Raw genomic sequence first — 13,597 nt, 5'->3', positions numbered from 1 at the left:
CCCACGTCTGTATTGCTGGCTTTCCGTGTTTTGGACCAGTCTATGCCTGTTTTTGTGCTGACCTTTGTTCTTGTTCCACCACCAGATCACCGCTTCCAGTCCTCCAGTCCTACCGGTACCCCGCTCCACCATCCACCAGTTACCCTCAACCGTCCTCCCCATCCTTCTCTCAATAAAAGTCTGCGCACGTCCTAAACCTTGTGTGTCGTGCGTTTGGGTCCTCAGTACAGCCGTGACACCATGTGCTGCAGAGATGGATGATCTCTGGTCTGATGATCTCCACAATTCCATGTTTCCTTCTCTCCTCCCTCAATCTCCTATTAGATGTTTATTATTATTTAATCAATCAAGTGGTAGTTACCAAGGAACAGAGCAATATCTCACGCCAAAGTCAAAACTAAAAAATGCAAAGTCTTACTGTCTGTAAAGGTCTTTCTGAATTTCTTTCTGCTGTAGAAAATCAGTGAAATTATCAAAGCTCGAATTTGTAGACTCATTACTTAGTACATTTATTTTCCATCTCAAATTACTGGATGTATTTTTTCATTGAATGGTATCACAGTTCTACTTTATTTTCAGTCCAATCACCATACAAACACTAGCAAACCCAGGTATCTCTCTGTCTCTTTAGGAGCAGAAAATCATGCTTCATCAGTGGATTTTATCAACACCCCACCTGGCAATAATTTTTTCCTTCAAGATCTTGGTGAGACGATGAGTCATGGTGTCCTTTAGGAGGGAACATCTCCCCCATATGGAATATCCATTAACCAACCACCAACAAAAAAGATTTCCCTCTCATGTTGCAAGCTCCACCCTCAGGGTATTCCCTGGTTCTTTGAGCACTGTGGATTGGAACAAGGCGGATAACTTTTTGTTGTCTTTAGTGTTTTTAGCCTTCCTAGATTCCACCCCAGAGGATTTTCATGGAATGCAGCTAAGCTACTTTCTTGGAGGTCTGACAGAAGTAGAAGTTAAGGAGAGAAACATGGATAAGCAAGCCACTGAATAACAATGTGACTTTGCTCATAATTATAGCACACTGTAGGGATCTATGAAGATGTATTCACAGTTTGTGCAGTGAAGTAGCTGGTGAAAGTCGGTATTTTGTTGGAGACAGAATTATTCCAAGAAAAAATTAAACTATGTTTTTTAGATACCTTTGCTAACCTCAAGTCTGATTAGCCAGACACAAAGCAAACTAACTTAAAGCAGCACCTATGACAAGGAATACAATGAATGTCAATATCCACACTGCTAAAACTTCGAATCCCCTAAATTATTGTATTAAAGGTTTTTCCTGAAATGGAGAAAGAGTTTATAGTGTCCTTAAATACCCCAAAATGTATTAAGAAAGAACAAATAACTAAGCAAAGACATAAGTCTGAAGGTTCTTCCCTTCCTCTTGTAAATTCTCTCACCACAATGGGGAGAAAGGAAAGAATATTTTATTTCATAATTGAAATCCTGCTGATCCCAGAATTACTTTACTGTCGGGGCAGCAGAGCAAGAGAAAGGTGGTCCTGACCAGAAGGCCATCAATAAACCTTGGAGATGTTCAGTTGGTGATCTCTCTCGTGTAAATACGTAGAGGATTGGAATGTTGGTGTTTCGGTTTGGGGTTTTACTCTTAAATCCATAATAGGAAACCAAAGTGCTGAGTCTTTAGGTTGAAAAGGGTCCACAAGATCCATTGCCGAGACTAGTCCACCCATTTCCTTTCAGCTAGACCACCAGACATAACATCAGCATGACACAGTTTGCGTAAGGTTTACCTAAAATGTACACTTTGTTATTTTTATGTTTGAAAGGCCTGAAAGAAACTTTCCCAAAACTTCAAAATAAGCGCAGAATGAGAGCACAGTTTTGATGTACAAATGCCCCTTTATACCACCTATTAAACCTAAAATGGCATGCCAAGTTCAGAAAACTGAGCTGCATGTTGTGCGCAATGAAACTATTGCATAAAACTGATAACTACAATATATTTTTGGCAATTTGTTTTGGTTAACAAATTAAGTTAATAAGTAAAATGTTAAGGTAAAATGACATATTATAGAACAGTCATTCATCCATATTTATTTCAATGTATGAAATCAATATTCTCCAATTGTATTATTCCCTGATTATAAAATTATAATATAATAAAAATATAATAAAAAGTATTGTTTTTGTCTATTGTTTCTGCCAAACTTCAAATCTTTTCCTAAGTCCCTTTCAGAGTGTCTTATTGCTTAACAACTTTCATGTGGCCATGTGAAATAAACCAGACTGCTTTTGTAAATGTTTCCCATCACAAGATTGATGTGTGAGGCCTCTCCAGGGATGGACTAAAACCGCATTTCAGTCCTCTGATTCACCTCTGAATTTCTGACTCACCGTTACAGTAAGGTCACACATTCTTCCCACCTCTCACTAAAGATGAGTTGAAATGTATCCTAATCATGCAAAAGTCAGAGACAAGTTTATTTTTTAAATTACTTCATTTTTTTTTTACTTTACCCTATCCCAGTCGTTCTAACTGACTGGAACAAAATAAAACATGCTGCTGGCACAGTGTGCGTGTGTGTGTTTGGCATCTGGAGTCTTTATGTTCTTGTATGAATATGCTTAAAGGACAAAAGGTTAAAGAAGACTGTAAAGACTAGTTACATGGCCAGACGAGATTCCCACATGGACAATCCCAGCAGGAGCAAGTTCCATCAGAACTACAAGCAGACAAACCATTTCCTGTATCTAATGACTGAAACACACCAACCCAAGAGTTGGCAGAGTGCCTTTGAATGTTCCTGACCATGCATTGGTCAAACTTGGTTTGACTCTATACTTACATAGGAACGTAAAGTAAAACATTGCATGGGGGATGGGGGCATGTCATGGGAATTTCTGGCCTGCTGTTATAGTTAGGAATGTGGAGAGTCTGATGGACACTATTGTTGGCTTTCTGTAGAAGGATCATAATACTGTTATAACAAGTGGTGTCTGACCATGCAGGATCTCTAGAATGTAAATAAAACGTTTTGATTTACCAGACATTTGGTTATATATTCAGTTTATCTGACATTTTCTTTCTTTTTTGTTTGTTTACTACTGGCCTTTACCAATCCTAACTCCACCTGACATTTAGGTCCTTGATATGAAATGTGAACTTTATTGGGATAACTTACACCACTTATTTAAGATTTACTCCTATATGTTGAATGTATGCACCTTCCTGCCAAAGTAAATTCCTTGTCTGTGCAAACTTTCATGGCGATTAAACCCTTTCTGATTCTGATATTAAATTATGTTTCAATGATGTTCATCAACACTCAATTTGACTCTACAAAGGTGAAATGCCAAGAACTTGATTATTACTATTATGCAGGATAAAGTTTATATATATATATATTTGTATTACTCTGCTTTTATGTAAGAGGATATTTAGACAAACCACAGTTACACCTAAAATGCAGAATGATCTACAATTTGGTTGGATTCAGTATGCCATGAAATGAATGGAACTAGGGGATATTAACTTTAAGATGTGCATTCTTTCCATCTGACCATGAACACCAGACTCTGTGGTGACTGTTACTTCATGCAGCATGCCATTCCTATGTGCACATAAACACCATGTGAGCGTTGTTGAACTTAGCATTAACTGATGATAAACAAAGTTTCCTTCTACACTTTTTAAATAACAATTGGATGACTTAATTTGTTAAATACTTTGGAAAGACCAATCTGCGGAGAACAATCCCATACGTTCTAAAACAACATAGGGACAAGAAGTTGGTTGGAGGCTTCCTCTTCCATTCCTCTTATATATGATCGAATTCGACATCCACACAGATACACTAGGAGTTTTTGTCCTAAGGATTTGTGTTAATATTAAAACACTGGCAGAAAATGTCACTTGAAGAATTCCAAACCTAGTAGAGTACCTACCAGGACAGTCAATAGCGTTAAAATCATATTGATTTCCTGCACTGTTATTTCAAATTACACTAAGGGAAACTCCTAGTCATGCTGTCCTCTACTATGTGGGCATGAGTTTTAGATTAGTGTTGCATTCCAGCTTCGGAAGGAATTCCCTCCTGTTCGTCCTCCTCCCTTTATGTCTCTCAACCCCAAAGAGATTCTCCATTCTGTACAAAGCGACTCTCAACATCACGACTGGATGGTATTTCCAGTGTGTGCGTACATGTGTGTGTATGTGTGTGTGTGAGTGAGTCAGTTAGTGTGTAACCTCATCAGTATCTAAAGTGGTAAAATAAATGGTCTGCAGAAATGTTTAGTGTGGATTCCCAATGATAACCTTCCAGGATTCTGTTTGTCTGACATCTTCCACTTCGTAAAATCATAACTTTCTTGTCTGTGCTAAGAGAGTTACTAAGACATTTTTAGTACCCCTCCGATCTGTCACTACAGACCTAAAATAACATTCTAATTCAGTCTGATATTATGTGTGTGTCAGTAAAGTCTAGCACATAAAGGTCAACTTTTCATCAATCATCTAGGTGTGTGAAGGCGATTTGCAGAGGTGGAAAGTAACCAAATACATTTACTCAAGTTACTGTATTCAAGTTACAGTAGTTTTGTGTGTATTTTGTATTTTTCAAGTAGTTTTTAAAATCGGTAATTAAAAATCTACTTGATTACGTTTTGAGTAAAGTATTGTATTTCGCTACATTAGGATCATTCGCCACTATAGTGACGAATGATCGGTTTTACGTAGCTCAAGTTGCTACAGCCAGCAGCTAACACAACCTTGCAGCTACAGCGCTACACTCTGGGGTTGAACATAGTGGAGGCTCATGAACATGCCCCCAGAGTGTAGCGCTGTAGCTGCCTGGCTGTGTTAGCTGTTGGCTGTAGCAATTTTACAAGTTAGAAGTTTATTTTACGTGTTTTATCATAAGACATTAAGCGCCCAGCCTGCCATCATAGTATTTAGCTTTTTTTTTTTATGTCCCTGACACTGAGATTTTAGTTATATTTTTGTCATTTATGGAGTCAAACACTTGATTTGGCCTTGATGTGCTTATTAACTGTTGTGTATGTTTGTGAAGAAAAGAAGGATGGCCCTCAGAACTAACAATATATGGTACTTTCACTTTCAATTGATTGTTTGAAAATGTGGATGTTCTGTACTAAAATTGCACATTATACATTTATAAGGGTCTTACATGTCATATGTGACATGTTTTAAGTTGTTATTGCATTTGTATAGATTTCTATCATTTGTTATAGATTTTTCTTTAATTAAAAACAAAATAGTTTTGGATTTATGACCCCATGTCCTATTTTCACTACATGGGAGAGATGCCCCCGCCCCGTTTTACATTTTTTTAGTAAGTAACTTTTACTTAAAGTACATTTTAAATGAACTACTTATTACTTTTACTTGAGTATATTTTCAGATAGGTAATTTCACTTGTTCTTGAGTAATATTTCATCAAAGTATTGGTACTTTTACTTGAGTACAATATTTTAGTACTTTTTCCACCTCTGGCAATTTGATACACCTAAGCTAATTGGTATTATAAAAGGGTAATACAAAGGGTTGTGGTATTAGAAAGGGAGTGGATACTTATCCAAGTTATTTCTGTTTGCATTAAAAAGATATACGGGAGTCAGATGGCTGAGCGGTGAGGGGAGTCGGGCTAGTAATCCGAAGGTTGCCAGTTCGATTCCCGGTCATGCAGACTGACGTTGTGTCCTTGGGCAAGGCACTTCACCCTACTTGCCTCGGGGGAATGTCCCTGTACTTACTGTAAGTCGCTCTGGATAAGAGCGTCTGCTAAATGACTAAATGTAAATATATGTAATTGTGTGTAAAAATTACATAGAAATGTTTATCACTTGGAAGTTGTGTAGGATGTCTAGATTAATATAAAAAATATAGCAAACCACTTCTGTATCACCAAAGAAGAGAGGTTTCATATGACTAATGTGGCATCTCTTTCAGGAATGCACAGACAAAAAGGAGGGAAGACCTGGAAGTGTCTGGAATCCAACCCCTCCTCTCACACATACAGGCACACACCATCTCCCTCAATGGCTTCAGGAGTGTGGAAATAGTTTTTTAACCACATTTATCTTCACATTGTGCTTAGCATTTGAGCATTTACTGCACTTCCACCAAATCAGTTTCATTATGTATTGTGTTCTTAACAGACATACAGTACACAAACCCAAAGCAATGTCCATGGACAATATACATTACTGTCTAAAAGACATATGTGTGCTTTTTTATGTACCTCCACATTATTGACGCTGATAAACTTGAAGCCTGGAATGCGTTTCTGGCTGCAGACCACCCCGACATCCTCTGTGTGTTTACAGTCTGACACTCCAAAGCCATTGGACTCGCATTGAACCAGACTTTCCTCTCTCCCGGTACAGTGGACATTGTCCAGCCAGATTTGACCTGGAATGAGGAAGCACAGCAAACTCATTTGAGATGATGACTGGGAGATGAATGACTGACTTTGTGAATAAACCCTTACTCTGCCGATGCACAAACAAGGTTAATTCCAGTACACAACTATTAGACTTGTTCTTGCACTGTGTGTCAACTGTACTGCAATCGCCATAAATCATAAAACATATTGTTTGTGCATTGGTAGAGTTAAGGTTATGGTGATCATTTGAATTTCCTTTCTCTTGAGGTTTTTTACAAACCATACTGCATAAAACGTTTGTTTTTAATGTAGACTGAGGTATGACTTTTAAGGGATGCTCAGCTCACAAATGATCAGTTATATAAAAAAAATTACATTAAAGTGTAACTGAACACATTCAGGCTAAGCCCGCCACTTCAAAAAGGGATTTCCGGTGACATTTTTGGTCTGGGGATTTTCTCCTGAATATTCATTTATCCAGATTCAATGCTCCAAGTGACACTTTGACATGCCCTCTTTTTTGGCAGCCAAATATATTTCAGAACAATGTAGCCATTGCTATGTCATAGCGCGATTCTGCGAGAACCTATGTAGTCCGCAACTGCCTTCGCAATTTTGAGCCTCACATTTACCATTAGCCATTTAGCAACACTTTACACTAACGTTACATTAACTACCATGTAACTACATGGCAGTACCTTCAGTAAAAACTAATGGTAGTTTGTGTTAATGTTATAGGTTATTACAAAGAGTAAAGATGGTTGTTACCAGAACTAGATTAATGTTGACATTTTACTGTGTGTTGCAAACCATTCTAAATAAATGTAATTTAATCATCTGAGGCCTAGTCCACACGTACATGGGTATTTTATGATGAAGCATTTTCTATGCCTTTTGGCCTTTCGTCCAAAAGCAAAGCGTTTTAGATCACGGAAAACCGACCTTTTGTAGAACTCCTTCCGGGATGAAGATGATCAGTTTTCAGTGTTGATGTGTAGAAAAAAAAACGGAGCTTTTGGCTTGTTATGTTAGAGTGTGCATTGTTATCTTTGTTTATGTGTGGCAATTTTGTGCTATGTCTGACAAAATAGTGCTAACTTTAACCCTGCTAAAAGGACTTTTTACATGTTTACACATAAATGTACAGTTACTATCCTACTATACTGAGGAAAAGAGGCGCCAGAGTGCATTAGCGTTTTGCAAACTTTATATTCTAGTGTAATTCTGGGAGATAACTACGCTTCACCATCAGTCCACACATATGATTCCCCCATAGATCTATTATTAAGTACTCCAAGCATCAAAGCAATCAAAACTTTCAAAAGCTATATTCGTTTTTACGGAAGGTGCTTAGTGGTGCATTGAGGCAAAAGAAAACGGAACACGGTCACTTTCAACTTCCTGCACAGAAAAGCAGCTTGCCGTGCTCCTGCACAGTAGTGTCTTGCCGTGCTCCTGGCTTCATCATCGGTATATGCTGTCTTTGATGTAAGCAAAAAATGGGGTGTTAGTTTCCCCATTTCGAGTTTGATTCAAAAACATAGCTGAAAGAAATTCAGCTATGAAAAAGCTTGTATTTTGAGCCAGGTTCGAGAATGGAAGAACATTATTGGGAAGATAGTTTTGGATATTGTGACTTCATAAGGGTTAAAATAATAAAATCACTGTATCAAGTCGGTTGCCAAAACGAGAAACAGAAGATCCATCAGGGCCTTTGCTTCAACCCGAGGAGCTGGGAGTGGGGGCTTGGATTCCCCCCATCCTCAATACACCATTGTTGTTATCCTACCGTAATCGGGAATAAAAAATGTCATGCTTATGATTGGCCAACATAGCTTTTTTGTATTTAAAAATAAAATCAGTTCAGGATTGTTTTGAAAATACTAATGTTTGTGTGGACTACAAAAATAGCTAAGTAACTGATTACTACACTAACGCTCTTCTGAACTCCCACAAAATCACCTGTAATTATAGATTAGCCTAGGGAAGTTACCTGCTAGCACATCTTTGGGGAGGGTATTTAAGACAACATTGTAGTGCCACATACTGATAGGCTACGGTGCAGGAGTTTTGAAACATCTGTATTCTGATTGGTCTTACACAAGGTCCGCAAAAAATGTACGGTGTGTAATGAACTGCACTGACATGCACCGCAGTCAGTAAAAAAAACACAAAAGCAATTTTTACGTCTATAATCTTTGGTGTTCCATAGACCATTTAATATGCTAAGGATTACATCAATTGCCGTTTGTTAAAACACAGACTTAGTACTACATAGATAATTATGAAGATTAACTTACTCTATTTCAAATAACATACCAGCTACCAAAAGGACGTAGAAATGTGGGGGCCCTTCGTATATCTTAATGACATTATATAGTAACATTATAAAAGTTGCTTCAACACACACACAATGACATCTTCTATTGGTACTTTAAGTAACGTTATGAGGATGACCTCAAAGAAAATGTTCATGATGTACAATAAACGTACCGGAAACATTTGTAATGTTCACCTAACGTCTTTCAGAGGTACTGATTGTCACAGCCTGACGTTATAGGTACATTCATAACGTTCCCGTTCACACATTATGAATGTACTTATGATGTCCTGAAAAGGTGCCATTCAGTACCTCTGAAAGACCTTAGGTGAAGGTCACAAATGTTGCAGTTACGTTTCTTAGCCCGAGAAATGTAACTACTGGAAATGTTTAAATATACTTTTGAAACAAAAGTACCTATAAAATATGACCCCTGCCTCCTTACCTTCTCCTTGTCCATACTTGGAAGAAGGTGACCAGGACACAGCATCCAGATACCCTAGCTCCTTGCACACCACACGTGCTGCGTAGATGGAGAAGTCGTCATCGCAGACTGTGCCCCAGACTCCATTGTAATATACCTCCACTCTGCCCTCATAGTGCTTTCTCTTGTCTCCTGCCAGACGAAGCTGGATGAGTGTGGAGTCACGGGGCAGATGATGGCCCAGCTGGGCATGGCACAGTGCCCACAAACACAGCAGAGAGGCCAGATGACAGTGGAGGGAACTGGGAGACATCATGGCTCGAGACAGACAGGAAACCAAACAAAGCAGATGGCAGGTCATCTGGAGGAATCAATGAAACCAATGAAATTGGATAGATCACCTAGCATGGTTTATGGTACATGTCATTGAATGAAGTAATATTTCATTCAATAAAATATTGGATGAAATAATATGATGGATTGTGTTAATGTAGACAGTTTAGTTGAGCTATTTGATAGACTATAGTAAAGAACACGCATATAATACTGTACCCTGTATTTGTTTTTTTGTAATTGACTACTTGCACAGATCCTGTAAAAAAAACTAAAAATGGCATACCCAAAGTAAATTTAAAGCTGTTCTTGAACCATTTGGAGTACATGCAAGATTGTGGTCTATTTTGAAATGTGACACTGAAGTTCTTTCCCCTGTTGTCAGGACCCCTGTAAGTCCTACTGGTTTTGAGTAATAGAAGCTTGAACACAATGAAATTGAACGTTTTAATTTCTGCCTGGATTTTGTTTTGAAAACACATGCCTGAGGAGGCCTAGAGGTGGTAGGTATTAGCTGGAAGACACAATTGGACCACAGCATGAAGCCTTACCTAATTCAAGTCAAAAGTCAAATATAATACCACAATATATTCATATTTTACACGTTTTTCTAAGAGTACATCCAGGCGTTTTCTTTTGGAGACTCCAAAAGGTAACCAAGGTCAAATACTTAGGATAAAAGGGTATTATTTTTATAATTGTTATCTGTAATGAAAGGTGGTACTTAGAACTATCATATATTATAGCTAAATCCCACATTAGTATTGCTGAACACATTGGAGTGCTTTATCTGATTCACCAGGATTGACGCATAAAGAACTCTGCTTCTGTCAGCCATTTTGCGCCTGGATTTTTATTTTGAAGGTTCCAAAGATACCCATAAAAATGGCTATTGGTGCCTGCAGAATTGCATTAGCTACAACCCCCCTGTGTTCCTTGTTGTGTTCATCGGAGATGGCTTTTCTGTATTATATATATATTTTTATATATCGCCTGATTATAAATATTTTGTTATTCTTTTAGGTGGGCGGGCAGTCTTATCGGGGGGGGGGGGGGGGGCAGGCCGCCCTTCCAAAACAATGCGAAGGGAAACACTGATGACCTTTTGGCATAACATTGTAAATTGTTATTATTTGTTGGTAAATCCTGTCTCTTTATGCTCCTACTCGGCAAATTAGGGACAGGCCTAATCACTCAATTATTCAATATATGGGGGGAGTTATGGTTAACGCAAGGAATTTTTAAGGGAAGGAGAAGCTACTTAAAAACAACGTAACATTTTCCTTACAAGAGACTGCCAAGTTCAAGTAAAACATTTTTTATAAAAAAACAATTTGAGAAATATGTATAGCCCACTGACGCCATTCCTTCAGGACAATTCTCATGCAAGTAGTCTTTTGCAGTCCTTTGTGAATTAATGTGCTACTAAGTAAATTGCCAACACTAGGATTTTTGTTTGCGTTTGGAGGCCATAGAGAGACACACTGTGTATGTACCACAATTGGAGACTTTCCAAGAGAATTTAAGCTCTGTGAACTGACGAGTGTTACAGGACTGCAGTCATTACAATTATATCAGGACGATATATTGGCCCATGCAGTCTTTCAACTGTTCTGATACGTATACTACTATACGATATACTGTTCCTATAGTTCCTCGAACATTTCCAAAAACATAACATGGAAATTAAAAGTATTTTTTCACATTGTAATTTGGCCTTATACCAAGCCACAAAACCATCAATTTTAGGCTATTATTGTCAGCCTCTATGAAGAAGAACATCTTATGCCTCTCAAAAGAACACAATTTCAACATAGATCAGTTGATAGTTGATCATTTGTGATGAAATATGGAAGTTGCCATGTATTCCTACTTAAAATGTACACCATATTAACACAGGGATCTTTAAAAGAGGAAAAAATAGTAAAATACACTCACTTTTTGAACATTGTAGTCTGGAACACAACGCCTCAGAGAATAGAATAGATTCTGACTGATTCCAAATGCAGTAACATCCCTTAAATGTTGATGTTTTCAAGACTCCCACCTCTGCTCCAGTCATGTACCGCTCTCAGTCCAATGTTTCCTCAAACTTTCTCCACCTCCTGCTACACTGGTGGAAGTGGATCAATCAGTGACGTCATCCCTGGTACTCCTGCAAAATGCCCTGTGGGTTATGAAAATACGAAACTATACAACAGCTTGAGAATAACTTGGCTTGCTCAAAAGCAAGACCATTAACCATTTCTTGACCATTAACCGTATTTCCTTCTTGTTAGGAAATTGCCAAACTGTTATTTAAAACTTTGTGTGGGTGAACTTTGCACGTTTTAATTTTAATTCAACTAACCACAGTAACATTGAATGAAGAATGATCTAGTTACCTGAAACAAAATGTAGATCCTCAAACTCCTATCACTGTAAAGTAAGCCCTGTTATTTTCAAAACAATGCCAACAAACCTAAAAATGTGTGTTTGTAGCATTTCTGTTTGTGTTCCAATATTGTCAATGGCACAGCCTAGTGGTAAGTAGAGGGTGAGCAAGTATGAGCTGTACTGGGGCGTATTCCAGGTAGCGGGTTTAACAAACTCTGAGATTAACCCTGAAATCAGAGTTGAGTTACTCTAACATGGAAAACTCCGAAAATTCGGTTCCAGAACACCTGATATGAATTAGTTAATTCGACTCGGAGTACGTCAACTCTGAGTTTAGCGCGTGCACGAGTTCTACTAAAAGCCAACATCTATGGAGCTCCGATACTAGGATTCACCATGGAAAAAGGCGACAAAAAAGGGCTTCCTATTTCACCGCAATGGAATTGGAAATTTTAATCCGTGCGTATGGCGAGTCCGAGCACATATTTCAGAAAAAAAGTAATAAGGCTGTTGCTGCGAAGGACAGAAGAATTGCTGATCGAGTCAATGCGTAATTTTGAATTTAGTCCATCAATCGAACATTTAATGTCCGTTAATATTACAGGTGAAAAAGTGTTGGAATTGTAATTTAATCAAATACAATGTTCATATAGGTGCAATCCCACAGGCGTGAAGCACACTTGGCAACAACTGAAAATGAAATATAAAAACGTAATACAAATAGGTAAGGCATATTTAGCCTTTTGGCCTATGATGGGGATGTGGGTGCCATCAATGCAGCCAATCACATTGGGAAATCCTGCAAAATGGAAAGGATTGGGACACTGTTTCTTGTCCTGATGGCAACCACCCACTCCCTGATGTTTTCTGTCTCTGACACACAGTGCTGAATCCTTACAAGCGGTGATCTTCCAGTCAGGTAGTCTGTCTTCCAGGAAACTAAGGGACACCCATCTACTCGCATCTTCCATAGCTCGTTTCCCAAACGCTGGGGGTAGATGGTGTTGAATGCACTGGAGAAATAAAAAATATCATGATCCTCACTGTGCTACCAGCTTTGTCCAGGAGGGAGTGTGTTCTGTGTATAAGGTAAGATGATGGAGTCATCCACTCCTCCAGGTCTTCCCTCACCAGGACTGCCCTTACCAGGGATCTGAAATGGGCACTATAGGTGCTGGTGTTAAAATATGGTGAATAAAGCCCTTCTGCTCTTTCAGCAAGAGCTGTAATATCTCCAATCCCAGGCAGAAGCTTGCTTTGCCTTTCAAAGTAATTGGTTCTGTTGACAGACAAATCTATCAGTATATAATCAGTATTGGCAAACAATTCATTTGATTTGATTGATTGGGAAGAATACAGCGAGAGCTACTTCTGCCTTGAGCCCAATGTCTTCTAACTTTGGTCCTGACTCAACAGTATCAATGCAGGGTTAGATTTCATTGAGAGCTCTGAGTCTGGATGAGCCAGTAAATAATTTAATTGTAACCCTTGCAGCTTGAACTGGGCACACACACCATAGTAGGAAAATAATGAGGCCTGCTCCTGATCACAGGGGAGAGAAATTAAGTGTCTCTGCAGCAGGCCTCATTCTTTTCCTACTATGGTGTGTGTGCCCAGGCCAAGCTTCCACCTGAGAGGGGTTACCGTTACAAAACCAGTGTCGTTGACTGCTGATAGAGCACCAATACATATTTCCTGTTTGGGAGCTTTTACCTGTTTTTTTTTAGGGTTTAGCTTGGTTATAGGTGCTGTGGG

General features: G+C 38.6%; 1 protein-coding gene across 1 annotated transcript in view; it reads right to left on the bottom strand.

Annotated features, from left to right (window-relative positions):
* The window catches only part of LOC136951981 (lysyl oxidase homolog 2A-like), a 32,576-nt gene extending 21,047 nt beyond the window's left edge, over positions 1 to 11,529 (bottom strand). Inside the window, exons 1-3 of the mRNA XM_067246656.1 lie at positions 11,405 to 11,529; positions 9,155 to 9,494; positions 6,246 to 6,415 (exon numbers count right to left, since the gene is read on the bottom strand). Coding sequence (XP_067102757.1) covers positions 6,246 to 6,415; positions 9,155 to 9,494 — 510 coding nt within the window. The 5' untranslated portion in view covers positions 11,405 to 11,529. The remainder of the gene's footprint in view (positions 1 to 6,245; positions 6,416 to 9,154; positions 9,495 to 11,404) is intronic.
* Between the last annotated feature and the right edge of the window lie 2,068 nt (positions 11,530 to 13,597).

Source organism: Osmerus mordax, chromosome 1, assembly GCF_038355195.1.
Source record: "Osmerus mordax isolate fOsmMor3 chromosome 1, fOsmMor3.pri, whole genome shotgun sequence".
In the NCBI taxonomy this organism is placed as follows: Eukaryota; Metazoa; Chordata; class Actinopteri; order Osmeriformes; family Osmeridae; genus Osmerus; species Osmerus mordax.
This window is presented reverse-complemented; position numbering and strand designations above follow the sequence as displayed.